Below are 23,722 nucleotides of genomic sequence, written 5' to 3'. Positions count from 1 at the left end.
TGAAGTCAAGTGGGCCTTAGAAAGCATCACTATGAAGAAAGCTAGTGGAGGTGATGGAATTCCAGTTGAGCTATTCCAAATCCTGAAAGATGATGCTGTGAAAGTGCTGCACTCAATATGCCAGCAAATTTGGAAAACTCAGCAATGGCCACAGGACTGGAAAAGGTCAGTTTTCATTCCAATCCCAAAAAAGACAATGCCAAAGAATGCTCAAACTACCGCACAATTGCACTCATCTCACACGCTAGTAAAGTAATGCTCAAAATTCTCCAAGCCAGGCTTCAGCAATATGTGAACCGTGAACTTCCTGATGTAAAAAGCTGGTTTTAGAAAAGGCACAGGAACCAGAGATCAAATTGCCAACATCTACTGGATCATGGAAAAAGCAAGAGAGTTCCAGAAAAACATCTATTTCTGCTTTATTGACTATGCCAAAGCCTTTGACTATGTGGATCACAATAAACTGTGGAAAGTTCTGAAAGAGATAGGAATACCAGACCACTTGATCTGCCTCTTGAGAAATTTGTATGTAAGTCAGGAAGCAACAGTTGGAACTGGACATGGAACAACAGACTGGTTCCAAATAGGAAAAGGAATACGTCAAGGCTGTATATTGTCACCCTGTTTATTTAACTTCTATGCAGAGTACATCATGAGAAAACGCTGGACTAGAAGAAACACAAGCTGGAATCAAGATTGCTGGGAGAAATATCAATAACCTCAGATATGCAGATGACACCACCCTTATGGCAGAAAGTGAAGAGGAACTCAAAAGCCTCTTGATGAAAGTGAAAGAGGAGAGTGAAAAAGTTGGCTTAAAGCTCAGCATTCAGAAAACGAAGATCATGGCATCCGGTCCCATCACTTCATGGGAAATAGATGGGGAAACAGTGGAAACAGTGTCAGACTTTATTTTTATGGGCTCCAAAATCACTGCAGATGGTGACTGCAGCCATGAAATTAAAAGATGCTTACTCCTTGGAAGGAAAGTTATGACCAACCTAGATAGCATATTCAAAAGCAGAGACATTACTTTGCCAACAAAGGTCCGTCTAGTCAAGGCTATGGTTTTTCCAGTGGTCATGTATGGATGTGAGAGTTGGACTGTGAAGAAGGCTGAGCGCCGAAGAATTGATGCTTTTGAACTGTGGTGTTGGAGAAGACTCTTGAGAGTCCCTTGGACTGCAAGGAGATCCAACCAGTCCATTCTGAAGGAGATCAGCCCTGGGATTTCTTTGGAAGGAATGATGCTGAAGCTGAAACTCCAGTACTTTGGCCACCTCATGTGAAGAGTTGACTCATTGGAAAAGACTCTGATGCTGGGAGGGATTGGGGGCTAGAGGAGAAGGGGACGACAGAGGATGAGATGGCTGGATGGCATCACTGACTCAATGGACGTGAGTCTGGGTGAACTCCGGGAGTTGGTGATGGACAGGGAGGCCTGGCGTGCTGCGATTCATGGGGTTGCAAAGAGTCGGACACGACTGAGCAACTGATCTGATCTGATATTCGAAAGCATATTCTATCCAAGAAGGGTGCTCATTGAGTGTATAACTGCAGTTTAGAAAGCATTTACCTTCCTTGTAAATATTGAGATCAAATTTAAATAAAGGTGCAATTAAATCTTCACATCCTGGCATGTGCTTCCCTCCATTTGGATAAAAGTCAAGGTGACCACAAGCATTAATAGTTCCAACACCTGAAATTAAAAAAAGCAAGGTACATGCTTCTAAAATTCTCCTAAAATTCTCCTCCATCTTTCAGTGCACTTTTGTGTTAAAACCTTACCAAGCTCAAAGAAGAGGCGAACAGCATTTGTATGGATAACATCAACAAAGTTGGCGTCTGAGGGATCCAGCCTGACTTCATTTGGAGTGTCATGGAAACACGGCCCTGCTGGGTCCAAGCCTAGGAAAAAGCATAATGTGTATTAAACTAAGACATATAAAGGTACACTGACAGTGTTGCTATTTCGGAAGGATAGATGGTGAAGGCAGAGTATTCTTTCTTACATGATTTATGTAGGTCAAACACCACTCAGCCTGAAGGACAGATACATAAACTGTAGGATGTGTTTATATTTATAAATGCAGGATCTGTATATACTGCAATGTCAGATTCCTACACACAAGCAAGGCTGTGTCTGGACAATACCAAACCAGCTAACAAAGTCAGAAAAGTCAAAGCAGCTACTCTAAGGTCTCTACATGGAATACCATGCAGACAACTAAGGTTATGGATTGCAGACCACCTTAAGAGCAACATTTATATGTTAAAAAATAAATAAATAAAAGCTAAGAACTCTTTAAAATGTAAAGATGAACCACAAAGAAACACAGTTTAAATAATAGAATCATAGTCCTCAGTTAAGGCTCACTTAGTTCCATTCATTGTATTACCAACAAAAGCCTGAAGCCCAGGATAGGGAAGGGACTTGACAAGGCCATCGTATGTTAGATGCAAAATGGACCATTATATATTAGATGCAAAATGGCCAGACTTCAGTCCATTGTCTCCCATTTGAATGTCTACTAAAACAAAGATTAAGATATTTAAGGTCTCCAAAATGTTACGATCAATCACAAACTCCTCATTTACATATTTGACAATTATTTATCAAGCACTTATTATGTGCCAGGAACAGGGTTTTGCAACTGGATACAAGGAATAAGGTCTAGTCTCTTCCCTTGGAGGGGAAGGCACTGCAACTCAATGTGCTCAGTGCTGAGACAGGTGAGCGCAGGTGTTATGCAAGCACAGAGAAGAAACAGGCAACCCAGTCTTGGGAACCTGGGACATGCTTCTGCTAGAGATGAGAAATGCAAGCAGAGATCTGAGGGAGTAGACGAGTTAGCCGGGGTAAAGATGAGGTCAGCAGCATCCTGGGAAGAGTGCAAAGAGTACACGTGGACATCAGGCCAGAGTTAACCACATTTGGGAAACTGCAACTAGCTTTCAAGGGCCAGCGCTGCTGCATAGGGTTTAGAATTTGGTGCAAGATGAAGACACCATTGCAGGCAGGAGCCAGATGTAATCAGCTGAGCTATGATGAGTTTGGACATGACCTGGTTGTTGACGGGCGGCTCTTACAAGTTTGCCAAAGGGGAGGTTTACAGTCAGATTTGTATTTTAGCAAAGTCTCTTTGCTGTGAAGTGGAGACTGGGTCTCAGAGCAGAGGGGACTCAGAGCTGAGCTGTATCTGACCCCTGGGAAAATGCAGCAGGAGTGAGCAATGAATGTGCCACAGGTGTGGGGTGTGTATTACCTCGAAATGATAGACTGTTATATGATTCCATTTTTGTTTTTATTTTTCTGAGTCATATAATCATGGAGAAAGAAATGATAGAATGAGAGGAGGCAAGGAGAGGAGAGAGGAGGGGCCTAGATAGAACCTTGAGGGACACCAACACGTAAGGAAAGGCGAAAGAAAAGGAACCTGGGAGGAAGCCTGGAAAGAAGCTGTCAGACAAGAACAAAGACAACCAAAGAGATGCAAGAAGACAGGGAACCACAGGAACCAAGAGAGGCTGTTCCACCAGTGAGGAGGGCTTAGTGAGTCAAATTCTGCAGAGGGGCCAAGGAAAGTAAAGATGGGAAAGGCCTGGAAGAGTCCCACTAAGAAGCCGTTGGTGGTCTTAGTGGTTTTGCTAGCAGGACTGGGGAAGAAACCAGACTGCAATGGGTTGAGGAGAGCACAGCCCTCAAGGAAACATGGCCACTTCCTTTTAGAGGAGTTGGAATCTGAGTGAGGCAAGCTAGGGTATTGGTGAGAAGAGGCTGTGGTCTAAGCAGGAACTGGGACATGTCAGTTCTAATAGAGTTGGGGAAAAGAGCATGACAAGATGGGAGGAAAAGCAGACAAATGACAGTGAGGGCCCCAACGCTGGCCAGGGACTCAGAGCACAGGTGGAAAGATGAAATTAGACAGAGGGGTCCATGAAGTAAACCAACAGGCATCTGTGCAAAATATCCAAGCTTAAAAGAAAGATGCACAAGCATTTGTCTCACAATTAATCTTCAACTCTAGGGAGAACTGTTTATGCTAATGTACAATTGCTAATTAGATACAATCTTCTGATGATGTCGGGAGTTCAGTGGAGATGGATCCAAATATAGCAGGTACACCTCAAATGATGCTGATGTGAGGACAAGGCAACCAGATACCTTTTTTTAAAAAAATACAACTAGTGTTTTCAAGAGGCAGGGAAGGCAGAATCTTGGATTTGTGGTTCTAAGAGATCTCAGGAGGAAGATCAACAGGAGGGAAAACTGGAAGGTTCAACCTCTTAATTGATCTGAGTTGCGGAGGCATGACCCTTGCTGCATGAATGAGAGCACAGCCTTTGGGAGCTGAGTTTGTTAGTATGTAAGTATTTGGATGCATGAGTGTATCAGCATAGAGAATAACCCCTTCTCTATGGAAATAGAGAAGACAGGAAAACACTGACACCGTTTATAGATAAAAGGAAACAAAACCTTGACCGAGTAACCCCCATGCTATAGTCATCTATGATAGCTGCCTACCAGTCATAGAGAATTACCAGAGACACAGAAACTTCAATTCAGTTCAGTTCAGCCGCTCAGTCGTGTCCGACTCTTTGCGACCCCATTTATCGCAGCACGCCAGGCCTCCCTGTTTATCACCATCTCCCGGAGTTCAGTCAAACTCACGTCCATCGAGTCGGTGAAACTTATGCATGTCCTAAAATCTACCATATTTTGTTTTTAACTGGTTTTATTATAAAGCCAACTTTTTTTTTTTTTTTTGAGATCTTGGTTCTTTTGTTATCCAAGGAACATGATTATTCAAAGACTAAGCACTTAGAAGGAATATAGATTGCAACATCCAAATTATGTAGATTCTTCAGATGTTTAGAGAGCCTTTAAAAACTTATTATTTTCTATTTATTCAATAGGATAATTCACTTGGCAGGAAACCCTGGAGTTAAAAATTATCCGAGTTGTGAAATAAGAATTCAGGAAAACAAAATCTCCATAAACTTATTGCAACCTACTGTGAATTTTTGACACATTTATGGCAATGTCCCTCCTTTTAATTTACAGCTGAAATGCCTCCCTGTTGGACTGTTGAGACCCATGAGATTCCATTCATATGAGTTGGGCCCATTTCTTCCATTCTCTGGCAAAGAAGATTTTTGCTACACAATAACTTCAGAGCCAACTCATTGGGAAAGACCCTGATGTTGGGAAAGATTATTATTATGAGGGCAGGAGGAGGAAAAGGGGCGGCAGAAGATGAGACGGTTAGATGGTATCACCAACTCAATGGACATGAGTCTGAGCAAACTCCGGGAGATGGTGAAAGACAGGGAAGCCTGGTGTGTTGCAGTCCATGGGGTTGCAACCAGTTGGACACAACTTAGTGACTACATGCTGCTGCTGCTGCTAAGTCGCTTCAGTCGTGTCCGACTCTGTGTGACCCCATAGACGGCGGCCCACCAGGCTCCCCGTCCCTGGGATTCTCCAAGCAAGAACACTGTAGTGGGTTGCCATTTCCTTCTCCAATGCATGAAAGGCAAAAGTGAAAGTGAAGTCGCTCAGTCGTGTCCGACTCTTCGTGACCCCATGGTCTGCAGCCTACCAGGCTCCTCCGTCCATGGGATTTTCCAGGCAAGAGTACTGGGGTGGGGTGCCATTGTCTTCTCCAAGTGACTACATAAAGAACAACAATTTCAGAGTAAATATACAAATTTTAATATTCTACGTAGAAATGGTGGTGGTGGGCTAGGGTTGGAGTTGGAATCAGAGATCTGGGAAAAAGAGGAAACTTTTAGCAGGAAAAGCCTGTTATACCAAGAGACTGCAGAGGCAATATTTTAATACTTTAAACCCGATTTAGAATTTGGAAAAAATATTTTAAATTTAAATCTGAAATTAAAGCACATGTGTGTGTGTGTGTGTGTGTGTGTATGTGTGTGTATGTGTGTATGTGTGTGTATGTGTTTGTGTGTGTGTGTGTGTTTGTGTGTATGTGTATGTGTGTGATCTTCATATACAATAAAGGTATATTTCAAAGAGTGTGGGAAGCAGAAAATTAACTCTGTCTGAGGAAGAAATATCTGAGAAAATTCTCAAAGGATGACCAGCGGGTGTTTAGGGTGAAGGGGAATAGGACTTGCAAAGGCACAGAATCATGAAAATATGTGATAAAATACGAAACATTCATACAAGTTCAGATGCTTTAGACAGTGGAAAGTTTCAAGCAGTGGAGTGGCACAGCCTGTTTAGAAAGATTGATACTGGCAATACCTGTGTAAGATTGGAGTGCCAGCCTGTTCTGAGTGGTGTCCAACTCTTTGCAACCCCATGGACTGTAATCCACCAGGCTCCTCTGCCCATGGGATTCTCCCAGCAAGAATACTGGAGTGGGTTGCCATTTCCTACTCCAGGATCCTGAACCAGGAATCGAACCCATATTGTGTATGTTTCATTGGCAGCAGAACCAGGCAGGGTACCAGCCACGAATGGCAAAAACCCAGGAGATGGAGAGGCCTGAGCCGGGACAGTGACCGGGCCATGAAGAGGCGCAGAGCAGATGCGGGGGAAGATGGAAGGGTGGAAGAGACGAGGGGCTTGATGACTGACTTAGTGGGGGACACAGAGAAGGGAGGGGCCAGCCCAACTTACCAATAATGGAGCTGATATTTTGACTTCTAGTCAACAGACTCAAGTAGTTTGGAAGTCAAGAGTACAGGGAAGGGATGCGATTAAATCTCATTCCCAACACCTTGTTCATAGGACTCACTTTGCAACTTGTTTTCAGGCTTAACATTATACTCAGGGATAATATTCAACTTCAGTATATGTGCTGCTGAAGCAGGCACACTCAGGGACAATATTCAAAATTTTAGCAACTGGAATAGCATGGGCTTAAACAAAACAGTTCAGCAATCCAGCTACACTGGGTGAGCAGGACCACCCTGCAGTTTCTGTCTCAGTCTGAGTAGAAGCCATTATGGAATCGCAAAGCATGGAATGTGTCATCATTCAGTCGACACATCCCCAACAGGTAGGTGATCACAGGTCCCACTCCTTGTCATCACAGATACTGCTATGGTGAACACTCTTGAAAATGGATTCACACACTCACCCTTTGGAAGCATTTCATGTTTTAGTTTAGGGAGGGTCACATTTTCTCTTGTCTTCCATTTGCTTCTGTGACTTCCTTGGTGTTCAGATATTTGATACTTTGTACACAAACAAATACCTAAACAAATCCAAGGCCCATCTGCAGGGCAGGCTTACCAGTTATCCTTCCAAGGCCTGGCGTCCTTGACCCAGCTTCCCCAGCCAGATGAGCTCCCAAGCTGTGGCCAATCAAATGTACTTTAGAAGCGGAATATCCAAATTTTTTCTGAGAGGATATTTTAAAAGGAAAACAGAACAAGCATTAAAAAAAAAAAGATAGGTAGAATGGCTGAAACTGGCTTAAAATGAAAAAGGGGCTGACATGTTTCTCCCTCTCCCACCCAGGACGGGGAGACTGGTAAAATGATAAAGCAGCCCATGTCCACCTACATCCTTATCCAGCTGAGGGAGAGAGCACCAGGTGGGCTGGAGGAATGCCTTCTGTCAGAGCTTTCTCCCTGTGCTAAAGGGCCTCGCAGTTCTGGGGAACAGGAAGGAGACCAGCCCAGTGACCCTTCTGTGGCTTCCAGTCCATGTTCATCCTTCCTGAGTCCCAAACCATCCCGCACACCCCCACATGGGCTAAAGGCAGCTCACACCCAGCGGGGGCAAACAATTCACTGAACATTTAAGTCAGCCAACACTTTCCCCTTCAGTTAAGCAAAATCTCCTCCTACTTATTTTCTGAGCCTTTAGGAGCCCACAGTTCAGGCCCCAGGATCAAGGAAGAAATTCAGGAAAGCTTAGTTAGACCTGGTTTTTCTCTGAGGAGGAGATAATCTGTTTCCATCCTCTGTGGACAAAGACACACTCGAAGTTCCTCCGTGTAGTCTAGCCTCCCCTGATGAGCAGGAAGAGTGGATGGAGAAGAGGGAGGGCAGCGGTGAGTATTTGGCTCCCCGACTCTTCTCCAGCCTGTGTCCTAACTGGGCTCAGAGTTGGGCTCGCTTTCCTGACTGACCCTCAAAGTGAGCAGCAGCGCCTGCCAGTCCCCTTCCCGTTGCCTTGTATTTTTCCACAGTCCTGTCCCCACACTCCGTCAGAGCAGAAACGCTGTCTCGCTCACCATGTACCTCCAGTGCCTAGAATGGAGCCCGGCCCACAGCAAGTGCAGAGTGAAATATTTGTTGACTGTAAGGAGTGAAATCTTAAGAATCTGAAAGGGTCATAAATCTTTAGATTTTTTACTTCACTGCAGTGCATGGTGGGAAACTACTTCCTATTATGGTGGAGCATTTGGAGATTTATAAATGTCTCAGAGTATAGCCCTTATAAATAGCAAAGCCTATTTTATTCTCTTTGAAAATGTGTAGGTTCAAGAGTTGTGCCTGGACTGGCCTAGGGACCTAATTCACTGCCATAGAACCCAGTTTCTGTGGGGAAAACGCATTTCACATTCTGCACAGATAGCGCCCATAACGCAGAAACGGTTTCTTCTCTATCCTTAAGGATAGGTTTATACTGTGCTGAAAAGGAACCGAGATGGTCCTCCAGGCTGACCAAAGCAGCGACCTTGAAGGGCGGGGATAGATGTGGTGAGGAGCCGGTGAAGACACACTGTCACCAAGTGGCGAATTGTAGAACTACAGGCACTTCTTTCTCCAAAAAGGAACCTAACTTTCCCTTTTTGGCTGCCATACACCAACACTTATTATTTCACATGTTCGGTACTTGTGTAAACTAATAAAAAAAAGTATACAGGATTGCCCCCAAATTCTTAGTGTTATGACACAAAGCTGGTTCAATGTAATTTTAAAGAAATCAACTGTTCTTACCACGAGAACATCAATAAAATAAGCCACCTCAGCACCAACAACGCGGAGATTGTTTACCGCGTGGATATATTGCAGTGAACCGTTAATCCAGTCTAAATTAATGCAGTTCACATCTTCTACTTTTAGCAGTACCTAAAAAGATTTATTGTAAGTATTAAAAGCAAGAATTAAAGGAAACCTGAGAGCCCAAACAACTGAGTCTACAATAAGAAATGACATCTGCAAGTATTGAGGACCTACTATTGCTTGGCCCTGTCCTAACACTTGTACATACATTAACTTATTTAATATTCATTTAAAGATAAGCAAACCTGGGCAAAGATAGGTTAATTAACTTGCCCATGACCACAGAGCTAGTCAATAGAATCATAATATGCCAGACAGCCTGACTCTACCACACTATATGGCTTGTAAATAATTAATTGCTTACTACGTTAGCAGTCTATTAATCTTGAGTAGAAGAGAGGAAAATTAATTTCCTGGAGTGAACTTGGAAATGTTTTCCTTAAATTAAATGAGAAATTTATCATACCATTCAATCTTTTGTCAAAGATGTGAATTTACCAAGAATAATTATAAAAATCTTCTATCATAATCTGTACAATTCATAATAAGTGAAAATAAATGGGAAATGAGTAATTCATCTGCGGTCTTGGAAAATGGCCAATGTGAATAACTGAATGGAGAATTTCCATGAATACACGTTAGTACCTTGCAAAGTACATTCACATTAAACATAAAACTTTAATACTAGTATAAAGAAGAGATTATTCACGTCATACATTGCACATGTCTTGCTGCCATTTGCCATCTGATTTCCATCCAGGTATGTTGATACGTGTGATCTTGTGTGTGGCGAAGTGTGAGGCTCGGATAGTTAAATAATTAACTGCACTGACTTCCTGTTTCAGGTGAAAAGAAATTAAGGTAAAATAATTGAAAATTATTTAACATTTAGTAGAATTATTCTAAATTCACTCAAAAATTGTCTTCTAAGTTTGACTTTAACAACCATCTTTAATACATTTTTATCAAACAAATAGTTACTGCTACATATTACAATAGTACCCAGGAATTATTAATGCATTACAAAATGCAATGTACAAATTTAATCATAAGGAAAAGAAATAAAAATGTATGGATTTAAGGTAATGTTTGTAAGACAATGTTGGCTCAGTTTTAATTACAATGTCAGTAAGCCTTACTTTTGTACAGTATTTTTCAGTTGTCAATATAACTCATGAGAATTACCTTATTCAAGGCTTAGATGCGTATTCCAAAGGTGGCAAGATGGACTGTCCACCACACTTTATGAACGAGGAGTAGAGGTTAGATCCTTGTCACATGAAATACAACAGCATATTTAAGATATTTTATGTGATGGTGTTAAATATTGTTTTGTATTTCTTGTACTTTGTTAAATGGTTTTTATAACAAAACTCTTGAAGACGTTAGAATACCATTAATGTAAGTGACTTTGTTATTAAGAGAACAATTAGAAGTCAAAAGTATAAGCAGTTAAGTAGAGAAAAAATAAAAGGTCAAATCAGCAAATAGCAAGTTTGACCATGGTAATCTTAAACTGAAAAGCAGCAAATTTAGATACTCATGAAAATGAAATGAATGACTGATTACTAGCTACCTGTGTTTAGCAGTGTATACAATTAATCATACAACTTACCAAAGTTTCTCCAAGAGTGTGAGCAAACAAATTAAGAGACTCCCAAGCCGGCTTACAAATGACAATAATTATGATACAGATAAAACTCGTATCTATCTAGATTATAGGTTCTCTGTGAAAGAGTGAAAGTGTTAGTCACTCAGTTGTTTCCAACTGTGCAACCCCATGGACTTCTGAAGCTTACCAGGCTCCTCTGTCCATGGGATCCTCCAGGCAAGAATATTAGAATGGAGAGCCATTCCCTTCTTTAGGGGATCTTCTGGACCCAGGGATCGAACCCAAGTCTCTTGCATTGCAGGCAGATTTTTTACCCTCTGAGCCACCAGGGAAGCCCTGTAAGTACTCTGTAGAGTAGCTCATTTGGCCCTCTCAGTGCTGTGAGGCAGGTACGAACTTTGTAGGTTAGGAAGGGGCGTAATGACAAAGGAAGTCACTTGTCCAAAAGCACTGCAGCTGATGAATCCTGGAGCAAGATCCAAACCCACACGGTCTCTCTATAAAGCCGTGCACTTCACCACTGGGCTTTCAAGTTGTGATCTGATCATACTGCTTTCTCCTGATGGGATGCATACCAGCTGACGTATTTGTGATGTAGATAATAAAATCTATTGTATTGGGGCTTTTTAGGAAGCACTTCTCTGCTAAATAATCGAACCCAAGTGCAAAAATGTTTGTTTATCTATGTATTTAAAAGAACTCAATGCTCATTCCAACTCTAGCTAGAGCCCCTTAAATACCTACTGTATTCCTGTTTCTACACCAAAAAAACCTCTATTTAGGAAAGGTCATTTAGTAGAAAAAGTGCATATAGTTTTCCACTGTCATGAGAATAGTTTGAAAAAGTGGAACCTTGAACAAGCCTCAGAATGGTGGTCTGACAAGTATTATGGGATCCAAGCATTTTCTGTTGTCACAAAAGCCATTAAGGATTTATTCACGTAGGAAAAGGCCACAAACAACTTGTTCACTGTGCATTCAGTCTAGCACACAATGACACACTAACTTAGAAAATGGGAAAGTCCCTAACAACATCATGGGATCGAAAGAAGACAACTTGGATGCCATAAGGACAGAAGCTAAAAAGGGTGTCAGGACAGACAGATTATCTGGAGATAAGAGTGGAGTATTGATGTTTAGCTGGGTGCTGGGGTGTTTTCTTTTACCATTCTTATCTTTGAGCAGTCATAGAGCCTAACTGACATGGAATCAACCCATACTATAAGTGAGGCAAAAATAGTCACCAGTTAGGCATGTTCTAGCCTTGACAAAAGCTGCAGGCTCAGGAACCACTGTAATTACGCAACTATGCATCCCAACTAGCAATGGCAATGAGTCACTTAAGGTTAAGAAGTCACGGATACTATGCTCTCATAATTTAAAAAACAAAAAAAGAAAGAAAGAAAAAAAAGAAGTCACAGATTCATGGGAAAAAGAAGTTGGTTTTATTCTTCCAGGAAAGTAGCTGAGACCTATGCCTCAGAAGACCATTTCCATCAACAAATTGATCCTTGACAATTCACAAATTGCTAAGCCTCGATTACTAATTCCTTATTTGTTAATTCCTCAATTGCTAAGCCTCAATTGCTAAGCTACTGCACGATTTACTTCTTTCTCATAAACAAAGGTAATCAAATTTATACAGTATAGCACATGGGTCAAACCTGTGATGGTCCTGCTTTTAGTATCTCACCATGACTCAGTATACAATCTAGCTGTTACTAAAAACCACATTAACAGCAAACCCTCAGGTGTTTATCTATTGCAAAATTCGGGTACAGATCTGTGTTGTCACACATGATTCTTTCCAAATGGAAGGGAGTGGGAAAGATGTGGGAAGCACTGTTTTTATGGCCTCTTTCTTAGGAAAGTATTCGGTTTTCTGATGTTCTCTTCACTGCCCTTTGGGCTCAGCCTTGCCTGAAGACTGGTCTTCATCACCTTCTGTCTTACTGCCTGTGCTCTACAAAGTTCTAGTGCATGTCTCTGTCCAGAAGGATAAAGGATCAGCAAGTCCTATGAAGGCTGAGGGTCAACATCCGGGGATACAGTTAGTCCTGGGCAGAAAAATTCACCCTGAAAGTCCTAAATGGATAGAGGTGCCCCAAAACATTTGTATTACGTTTTTAAAAAATGTGGTAACATACACATAACATAAAATTACTGTTTCATCCATCATTAAGAGTAAAATTCACTCGCACTCTCATTCACATTGTTGTGCAAGCAACAGGACCTTTACAGAACTTTGTCATCGTCTCAGACTGAAACTCTGTGCCCATTAAACAGTAACTCCCATCACCCCCTCCCCCAACCCCAGTAACTATTGGTATTATTCTACTTTCCGTCTCTATGAATTTGACTATTCTTGGTATGTTATATAACTGGAATCATATAATATCTGTCCTTTTGTGTCTGGCATATTCAATTTAGCAAAACGTTTGCAAGATATTGTACAACCTATTAGAATTTCATTTCCTTTCTACAGCTGGTAATACTTTTTGCTTTTTAACAGTTAAATCAAACTTTTGAAGACATTTTCTTTATAAGTTTCTCTGTACTCAAAGTAAAGTCTTGTCTTTTCTTCTTTGTTCTCGCTAGAGCCGTAATCTATACAGCAGATGGTATATTTCAGTAAAGAGCTATGTGTACGTATGTATGTGTGAGTCTGGTAAGTAGATAGCTATGCTTGCAGGGTGTGAAGGCCTAGAAGAAGACTGTCTTGGCTGGTGAGACCAGCCCTGCATGCGATGGGTCTGGTGGAAAGCAAGCCTCAAATTTATGCTGCTGCTGCTGCTAAGTCGCTTCAGTCGTGTCTGACTCTGTGCAACCCCAGAGATGGCAGCCCACCAGGCTCTCCCATCCCTGGGATTCTCCAGGCAAGAACACTGGAGTGGGTTGCCATTTACTTCTCCAGTGCATGAAAGTGAAAAGTGAAAGTGAAGTCGCTCAGTCGTGTCCGACTCTTCGTGACCCCATGAACTGCAGCCCACCAGGCTCCTCCATCCATGGGATTTTCCAGGCAAGAGTACTGGAGTGGGGTGCCATTGCCTTCTCTGAATAAATGTCCTAAAGCCTCCTAAAAACTCACAATGGGTCCCCATGGCTCCCAGGGTAATAGCCCATCTCCCCAGGAAGGAATTATACAAATTGTTTCTAAAACTGTGTTTCTAACTCACTCCGCATTTGAGGACTTCCTCTCTGCCTTGTCTAATCCAACAGTGGAGTCATTTATCAAACACCCTCTATTGTCTCTCCTCTGTGTGTGTGTTCACACCATTTCCCTGTCTTTGCTTTCGAAAGCCCTGCCCTTCCTTCAGGACACACCTCAAACCCTCCTCGAATTCTTTCCTGGTTCCCATCCCCACTCCCAAGGGGAAGGTAATCCCTTCCTCTTTCTGTTCCCAAAGTCTTTGGTCTGTTACCTTACATCACAGACCAAAGTGCTGCAATAAGGCTATTTGGTTACATATCTCATTTCTCCTAGTACAATAAATTTAGGGCACTGTCTTGTTTATTCAATTTAGTACATAATAGGTATTGCTGCTTCTTCAGTCTTACAGTGTGGAAGGTTCTCAATTAATATATTAACTGAACGAAATATCAAATTTATCCCATATGAAACACATATTCAGAGCAATCTTTGTTTTTAAATACCAGGGCAAATGATGAGAGAAATATCTGGCTCACAACACTAAAAAGAAATGTTTTCCTTTAACTCAAGAGTTTCTACCAGAATAGGTTATCTATGGCTTCTGTACTTGCAGAGACATCTTCTATTTTAGAATAATATGTGTGTGCAGGCAGCGAGTTAACTTACCTGATGGACTTTGGGATTCTGTCTAGTGTAGAGCAGAAAGCGAGTGTTTATCTTTTCTGGAGACCATGGTAACCCTGCAAACTGTCTTGAGAAGGTCCCAGTCCATGGCAGACCATCTTTAAAGCATCCCACCCTTTCATAGCAAACTTCTTCCCCTGCAGCTAAAAGATAGAGTGTTAGTATTATAGGAACCAGGCCCAGAGAACGGCTGTGTTTCACACTAAGAGGCTTTATTGAAATTAGTCTTTAAACAAGTGTGACTCAGGGAGAGCCTTTTCAAAAAAATGCTCTCCCTTCCCCTTCCCCTCCCACCCTTTCTCCATATCACAGCCACAACCATGTGGACTTCAGAACGGCAGATCAGAGTGTAGGAGATTTGACATGATACATCCCTGACTTTGGATAATTATTTTACCTTTTTTGAATCTCAGTTTCCTTCTTTGTAAAATGGAGATAATTTCACTTACCTTACAGCCTGGTTATGAAGATTAAATGAACTATTACACAGGATAGTCCTCCTTAAAATGGGCCAGAGACATAAGATTGGATACTGTGTCTTCCCTGAAGGTCTTCTTTTTCTTATAAGACTTATAACTCTTGATGAAAGGTATCTTTGTGTCTCCAGAGCCTAGTACCATGCCTGGCACACAGCAGGAGTCTGAAAAGTGTTTCAGCGTGTATGCCTACATGCTAAGTTGCTTCAGTTGTGTCTGACTGTTTGAGACCATATAGACTGTAGTTAGTCAGGCTCCTCTGTCCATGGGATTCTCCAGGCAAGAATACTGGAGTGGGATGCCATGCCCTCCTCCAGGGGATCTTTCCCATTCAGGAATCAAACCTGTGGCTCTTATCTGCATTGGCAGGTGGATTACTTACCATTAGCACCACTTAGGAATCCCTTGAGAGTATAAATGAGAGCAAAGTTTCATTTAGTTTTAACTGTTTCTTCTTTCTGGAGCTCACTTCACTCATCTTTAAAATGAGAGGTTTGGGGAAAATTAGGCGCGGCCGAGAGGAGCTACCCCACGTCCAAGGTCAGGGGCTGAAGCCGGGAGGACCCCATGCCCGAAGGGCGGCGGCCAAGAGGAGTTACCCCATGTCCGAGGTGAGGGGCAGTGGCTGAGAGTGCCAGGCTGCGACGGGGCAGAAACGGCCTAGAGGAGCTACCCCGCGTCCGAGGTCAGGGGTGGTGACGAGAGGAGTTACCCCGCATCCAAGGTCAGGGGCGGCGGCCGGGAGGAGCTACTCCACGCCCCAATGCCGGAATCCAGGGGCGGTGGCCGGGAGGAGCAACCCCACGTCCAAGGAGCCATGGCTGCGTGGGCATAGGAGGGCCTAGAGGAGCTATCCCACATTGAAGGTCAGGAGGAGCGGCGGTGAGGAGATACCCCTCGTCCAAGGTAAGGAGCAGTGGCTGCGCTTTGCTGGAGCAGCCATGAAGAGATACCTCATGCCCAAGGTAAGAGAAACCCAAGTAAGATGGTTGGTGTTGCAAGAGGGCATCAGAGGGCAGACACACTGAAACCATACTTACAGAAAACTAGTCAATCTAATCACACTAGGACCACAGCCTTGTCTAACTCAATGAAACTAAGTCATGTCCGTGGGGCCACCCAAGATGGGTGGGTCATGGTGGAGAGATCTGACAGAATGTGGTCCACTGGAGAAGGGAATGGCAAACCACTTCAGTATTCTTGCCTTGAGAACCCCATGAACAGTATGAAAAGGCAAAATGATAAAATACTGAAAGAGGAACTCCCCAGGTCAGTAGGTGCCCAATATGCTACTGGAGATCAGTGGAGAAATAACTCCAGAAAGAATGAAGGGATGGAGCCAAAGCAAAAACATAACCCAGCTGTGGATGTGACTGGTGATAGAAGCAAGGTCCAATGCTGTAAAGAGCAATATTGCATAGGAACTTGTAAAGTCAGGTCCATGAATCAAGGCAAACTGGAAGTGGTCAAACAAGAGATGGCAAGAGTGAATGTCGACATTCTAGGAATCAGCAAACTGAAATGGACTGGAATGGGTGAATTTAACTCAGATGACCATTATATCTACTACTGCGGGCAGGAATCCCTCAGAAGAAATGGAGTGGCCATCATGGTCAACAAAAGAGTCTGAAATGCAGTACTTGGATGCAATCTCAAAAATGACAGAATGATCTCTGTTCGTTTCCAAGGCAAACCATTCAATATCACAGTAATCCAAGTCTATGCCCCAATGAGTAACGCTGAAGAAGCTGAAGTTGAACGGTTCTCTGAAGACCTACAAGACCTTTTAGAACTAACACCCAAAAAAGATGTCCTTTTCATTATAGGGGCTGCTGCTGCTGCTAAGTCGCTTCAGTTGTGTCCGACCCTGTGCGACCCCATAGACGGCAACCCACCAGGCTCCCCTGTCCCTGGGATTCTCCAGGCAAGAACACTGGAGTGGGTTGCCATTTCCTTCTCCAAGACTGGAATGCAAAAGTAGGAAGTCAAGAAACACCTGGAGTAACAGGCAAATTTGACCTTGGAATACGGAATGAAGCAGGCAAAGACTAATAGAGTTTTGCCAAGAAAATGCACTGGTCATAACAAACACCCTCTTCCAACAACACAAGAGAAGACTCTATACATGGGCATCACCAGATGGTCAACACTGAAATCAGATTGATTATATTCTTTGCAACCAAAGATGGAGAAGCTCTATACAGTCAGCAAAAACAAGACCAGGAGCTGACTGTGGCTCAGACCGTGAACTCCTTATTGCCAAATTCAGACTTAAATAGAAGAAAGTAGGGAAAACCACTAGACCATTCAGGTATGACCTAAATCAAATCCCTTATGATTAAACAGTGGAAGTGAGAAATAGATTTAAGGGCCTAGATCTGATAGATAGAGTGCCTGATGAACTATGGACTGAGGTTTGTGACATTGTACAGGAGACAGGGATCAAGACCATCCCCATAGAAAAAAAATTCAAAAAAGCAAAATCGCTGTCTGGGGAGGCCTTACAAAAAGCTGTGAAAAGAAGAGAAGCGAAAAGCAAAGGAGAAAAGGAAAGATATAAGCATCTGAATGCAGAGTTCCAAAGAATAGCAAGAAGAGATAAGAAAGCCTTCCTCAGCGATCAATGCAAAGAAATAGAGGAAAACAACAGAATGGGAAAGACTAGAGATCTCTTCAAGAAAATCAGAGATACCAAAGGAACATTTCATGCAAAGATGGCCTTGATAAAGGACAGAAATGGTATGGACCTAACAGAAGCAGAAGATATTAAGAAGAGATGGCAAGAATACACAGAAGAACTGTACAAAAAAGATCTTCACGACCCAGATAATCACGATGGTGTGATCACTCACCTAGAGCCAGACATCCTGGAATGTGAAGTCAAGTGGGCCTTAGAAAGCATCACTATGAAGAAAGCTAGTGGAGGTGATGGAATTCCAGTTGAGCGATTCCAAATCCTGAAAGATGATGCTGTGAAAGTGCTGCACTCAATATGCCAGCAAATTTGGAAAACTCAGCAGTGGCCACAGGACTGGAAAAGGTCAGTTTTCATTCCAATCCCAAAGAAAGGCAATACCAAAGAATGCTCAAACTACCACACAATTGCACTCATCTCACATGCTAGTAAAGTAATGCTCAAAATTCTCCAAGCCAGGCTTCAGCAGTATGTGAACCGTGAACTTCCTGATGTTCAAGCTGGTTTTAGCAAAGGCAGAGGAACCAGAGATCAAATTGCCAACATCTATTGGATCATGGAAAAAGCAAGAGAGTTCCAGAAAAACATCTATTTCTGCTTTATTGACTATGCCAAAGCCTTTGACTGTGTGGATCACAATAAACTGTGGAAAATTCTTCAAGAGATGGGAATACCAGCCCACCTGATCTGCCTCTTGAGAAATTTGTATGCAGGTCAGGAAGCAACAGTTGGAACTGGACATGGAACAACAGACTGGTTCCAAATAGGAAAAGGAGTACGTCAAGGCTGTATATTGTCACCCTGTTTATTTAACTTCTATGCAGAGTACATCATGAGAAACGCTGGACTGGAAGAAGCACAAGCTGGAATCAAGATTGCCGGGAGAAATATCAATAACCTCAGATATGCAGATGACACCACCCTTATGGCAGAAAGTGAAGAGGAACTCAAAAGCCTCTTGATGAAAGTGAAAATGAAGAGTGAAAAAGTTGGCTTAAAGCTCAGCATTCAGAAAACGAAGATCATGGCATCTGGTCCTGTCACTTCATGGCAGATATATGGAGAAACAGTGGAAACAGTGTCAGACTTTTTTTGGGCTTCAAAATCACTGCAGATGGTGACTGAAGCCATGAAATTAAAAGATGCTTACTCCTTGGAAGGAAAGTTATGACCAACCTAGATAGCATATTCAAAAGCAGAGATATTACTTTGCCAACAAAGGTCCGTCTAGTCAAGGCTATGGTTTTCCCAGTGGTCATGTATGGATGTGAGAGTTGGACTGTGAAGAAAGCTGAGCGCCAAAGAATTGATGCTTTTGAACTGTGGTGTCGGAGAAGACTCTTGAGAGTCCCTTGGACTGCAAGGAGATCCAACCAGTCCGTCTTAAAGGAGATCAGTCCTGGGTGTTCATTGGAAGAACTGATGCTGAAGCTGAAACTTCTGTACTTCGGCCACCTCATGCGAAGAGTTGACTCATTGGAAAAGACTCTGATGCTGGGAGGGATTGGGGGCAGGAGGAGAAGGGGATGGCAGAGGATGAGATGGCTGGATGGCATCACCGACTCGATGGACGTGAGTTTGAGTGAACTCCGGGAGATGGTGATGGACAGGGAGGCCTGGCGTGCTGTAATTCATGGGGTCGCAAAGAGTCGGACATGACTGAGCGACTGAACTGAACCGAGAGTCCCTATTGACAGTGCCTCTCCGGGAAGGACTGAAGCGGTGGACCGTGTTGGCCATTTCTCAGTGCTGGCAAAGCAAGGGTGACTTGCAGCTGAGGAACAGCAGCTCAGTAGGCTGCTCTCCACTTTGTCTCCACTCCTCCTCCAGTATAGTCACTAACACTGTTTTCAGCCCATTTCTTGACTTCCACGGTAAGCTTAGATAGTCATCTTCTAGTTCTTGATCCAGATCTCATATTCCTTATAACTTGACTCCATACCTTTGCAAGACAAAGTTTGAAGAGCTACTGCCTCTGCATCGCTGCCTCTCTTCCATCTCTGATATCTGTCCGCTGCAATTTTACATTCATACTGTCAAGACTGATAATATTCAGTCCTTGTTCTATGATGATAATTAAATCACCCCTGTCTTATCTGTACACTGACTCTAAAAAAATTGAAAATCAATAAACCAAATTTATATTACTATGACTAGATAAATATTTCTTCCCTTCAGAGCCAGCTAGCATGCTATTTCCTTCTCTGCACTTCCACTGTTCACATACCCATTCCCTTCAAAGGAGAATATTCAAATGAACTCTTACTTCTCACAATACACGAATTCCTCTAGGTCAGTGTCACTTTATCTGGCTCCACATTCAGATCATGCCTTTTGTGTGCCATTTCTGTTTTCCAGGATTCTCTGGCTGACTTTGTTTCCTCCTGTTGGAAGTGTGAACATGTGCCTCCTTCTTATATCCCTAGAACAGTGCCGTGTCTCAATCAATATTTCTCCTGCCTGGAATCCATTCTGTTTTTCCTCTTAAAGCACATATACATTCTGTTCCAATTTGAACCAATGATTTCATATTGGATAATAGCTTTCTAATACAACCATCAATTTTTCCTAGAAAGTCCAGCTGCCTTAGTTTTTGCATTCCATGCCCCACGCCCCCACACCCACCACTGCAACACTCTAAGTTCTCAACTACATTATTCAGTCAAGGAAAGAGAGTTTGGGTTTAAAAATGAAGATTGTAAATATTGCATGTTTTCTATGTTTGTAACTTACCAGGGGTATTGGTCATCAAGCCCTTTTCCCATAGGGCAACAGAGAGTGTATAAAAGTAGAAGAAATTAGATGTGGTTAAGAAATTAGATGTGATTTAACTGGGAACCACTCCAGTATTCTTGCCTGGAGAATTTCATTGACAGAGGAGCCTGGTGGGCTACAGTCCATGGGGTCGCAGAGTCAGATATGACTGAGCAACTAACACACAATAGCTTATCAACATCATAAGCTATTAAAACTATTTAGGAAAAAAATGGAAAGATTGACAGCTGTTTAAAAATATACATTTGGTATAAAATTAATAACTTGAAATTGGGCCAGTAATTTAAATAGTCTAAATAAAAAAGGATATAGTTTTAAAATTATAGAATTAAAGATATTATCTAGCCATTTAAATGTTTACAGAGAATTTGTAATGAAACTTTTAAAGAAAGTGAGAATGATATAGTGTTGGTGGGAAAAGACAGATAAGTGAACTACTTGGAATATAGTTTCATTTAAAATGTATGAGGGAAAAGATAAAATTCAAAGGAACTCCACCAAAATATTAACAATGGTGTTAGTATGGTTTTTATTTTTTTCCAACATATTATTCATTTATGGTCTCAAATTTTCAATAATGAATACAAATTACCTCTGTAATAAGAAAAAAGTCACAAAACTAAAAAGAAGAGTACTTTTCCACCAAATTATGTCCACCTTGGTTTCTCTGTCTTATATTAATAATAATTAAAATAGCAAAAACAGATTAAGCCCTGTGTGTCATGTGTGATGAAAGGAAGACTTAGAAAAGGTGATCACCTTGTTCAATGTTTCATAAGCAAAAATGAACCATAATGCAGGTCAATCTATCACTAAACAGAACGGGGAGGTATGTCGTAAATTAGCTTTTTCTAGGTTAGACTGTGGTAACAAATGATTTCCAAATCTCATTGGCTTATAAAAATTAAATTCATTTCTTATTCATGTTGTATTCCGGCTGCAATGGTTTTAGGTTGGATGTGGCTCTGAGCTATCAGTCTCCTTTTTTACAGGATCCAAGCTTAAGGAACAGACCCTGTTCGGCGCTCTTGGGGCGAGGAAATGGATGTAACAGCCGAACCAGGCAGATTTCAAGCAGGCCTTCAGACTTGGCTCTATTCCCTACCGTTCGGTGTCCTGTGGACAAAGGTGGCTCTGTGGGAACGCTTTGTGCGGGGGCGGGGGCGGGGGTGGAGGAGTAAATGAGGGGGAACAATAAAATCTACTGCGGAAGGGTATGCACATTTAAATTTCCATATGCACCAACTTTTGCCATTTTAGTTTGCATTTCTTTAACTACCTATACACTTGAACATCTTTTTGTGTATTTCTGGCATTTGCACATTGTCTAACGGGTGAGATTTTCATGCTCTATGTACATTTTTCTAAAAGGTTATTTTTCCTTATTTATGTTTAAAAACTCTTTGAACAGTTAAAAATATTTACACCCTTTCTCAGATATTTAGCAAAGACATTCTAGTTGCTATATATTTTTGTTTAATAGATTTTACTTTTTATCATAAAGAAGTTTGCATTTTATTCAACAACATAATCCATCTTTTCCTTTATGGCTTTGGAGTTTTTTCTTGTTTAGAAAAACCGTCCTCACTCTAAGATCATCAACGATTTCACTGTTTTCATAATCTTTTTGTTTTACTCTTTTACTTTTAAATGTTCATTTTATCTGGGATTTACTTTGATATAAAGTATAGAGTTTCAGTTCTCTTAGCATAAATTTATACAAAATGTAATCATTTAAATGTCTTTCACATCTATGGTTATTTCCCTTTATTTAAAACTGCCATCATGGCTTCCTATTTTTTTTTCACTTTTATGAAGCAACCACGACACAAATTTATCAATTATATTGTTTTTTTCCTGTTTTTCTAATGTATTAACCTCTATTTTTATTAATTAAATTTTTATTTCAATGTTAATTGTTCTTTTATAGTTTCTTCTATTCTTGAGTCATATTTTGCTATATTTTTCAATGGAAATGTTTTGTTTCCTCTTTGACCTAAAAGTTCTTTAAAGGAGCATCTGAAATATAGCACATTATATGAAACTAGCTTTAATTGGTTAACAAATCATAAATTGGCATAAGCACTCAGTTGCTAAGTCATGTCTGACTCTTTGCAACCCCATGGACTGTAGTCCACCAGGCTCCTCTGTCTAAGGATTTCTGAGGCAAGAATACTGGAGTGGCTTGCCATTTCCTCCTCCAGGGAGGGAATCTTCCCCACCCAAGGGACGGAATGCCTGTCTCCTTTGTCTCCTGCATTGCAGGCAGATTCTTTACCTGCTGAGTCACCTCAGTTCAGCCAGTTCGGTCGCTCACTCGGGCCTGACCCTTTGTGAATCCATGGACTGCACTACGCCAGGCTTCCCTGTCCATCACCAACTCCCGGAGCTTGCTCAAACTCATGTCCATGGAGTCGGTGATGCCATCCAACCATCTCATCCTCTGTCAGCCCCTTCTCCTCCTGCCTTCAATCTTTCCCAGCATCAGGGTGTTTTCCAATGAGTCAGTTCTTCACATCAGGTGGTCAAAGTATTGGAATTTCAGCTTCAGCATCAGTCCTTCCAGTGAATATTCAGGACTGATTTCCTTTAGGATCGGCTTGTTTGATCTCCTTGCATTCCAAGGGACTCTCATGAGTCTTTTCCACCACCATAGTTCAAAAGTATCAATTCTTTGACACTCAGCTTTCTTTATGGTCCAACTCTCACATCCATACATGACTACTGGAAAAACCGTAACTTTGACTAGACGGACCTCTGTCAGCAAAGCAATCTATATGCTTTTTAATATGCTGTCTAGGTTGGTCATAGCTTTCATTCCAAGGAGCGTCTTTTAATTTCATGGCTGCAGTCACCATCTGTAGTGATTTTGGAGCCCAAGAAAATAAAGTCTGTCACTGTTTTCATTGTTTCCCCATCTATTTGCCATGAAGAGATGAGACCAGATTCCCTAATTTTCAATTTCTAAATGAGTCTTTTCTTTATGGTATTGTGTACAGCCTTTTTCAATGACATAGAAAAGCTGGAAAATAGGCTCGTTAATTTATTCAAGAAGTATTTATCTGAGGGCCTATTATGTGCCGGGGTGGTTCTCAGCACTAAGGACTCAGCGGTGGAGAAAGTAGTTCAGGTACCCATGGAGTATGTAATCTAGCTGGGGGGGTAGAAGACAGGCAATGAATAAGAATAAATAAAATACGGTATATGTTTAAGTGTGGCAAGTGCTGGGAGAAACCCAAAACATGGCAGGGGTGAAGGTGTGTGTGTGTTTGTGTCAGGAGGGGTTACAATTCGGATAGAGTGGCCAGGGAAGACCTAGCTAAGAAAGGTGGCACTTG

General features: G+C 41.9%; 2 protein-coding genes across 2 annotated transcripts in view; both read right to left on the bottom strand.

Annotated features, from left to right (window-relative positions):
• Positions 1-23,722, bottom strand: part of PNLIP (pancreatic lipase) — a 122,864-nt gene that overhangs the window by 93,031 nt on the left and 6,111 nt on the right. The window lies entirely within an intron of this gene.
• Positions 1-23,722, bottom strand: part of PNLIPRP3 (pancreatic lipase related protein 3) — a 43,612-nt gene that overhangs the window by 17,530 nt on the left and 2,360 nt on the right. Inside the window, exons 2-7 of the mRNA XM_061403589.1 lie at positions 14,421-14,581; positions 9,708-9,827; positions 8,926-9,057; positions 7,268-7,376; positions 1,789-1,908; positions 1,577-1,699 (exon numbers count right to left, since the gene is read on the bottom strand). Coding sequence (XP_061259573.1) covers positions 1,577-1,699; positions 1,789-1,908; positions 7,268-7,376; positions 8,926-9,057; positions 9,708-9,827; positions 14,421-14,581 — 765 coding nt within the window. The remainder of the gene's footprint in view (positions 1-1,576; positions 1,700-1,788; positions 1,909-7,267; positions 7,377-8,925; positions 9,058-9,707; positions 9,828-14,420; positions 14,582-23,722) is intronic.

Source organism: Bos javanicus, chromosome 26 (genome assembly GCF_032452875.1).
Source record: "Bos javanicus breed banteng chromosome 26, ARS-OSU_banteng_1.0, whole genome shotgun sequence".
Lineage (NCBI taxonomy): Eukaryota > Metazoa > Chordata > Mammalia > Artiodactyla > Bovidae > Bos > Bos javanicus.
This window is presented reverse-complemented; position numbering and strand designations above follow the sequence as displayed.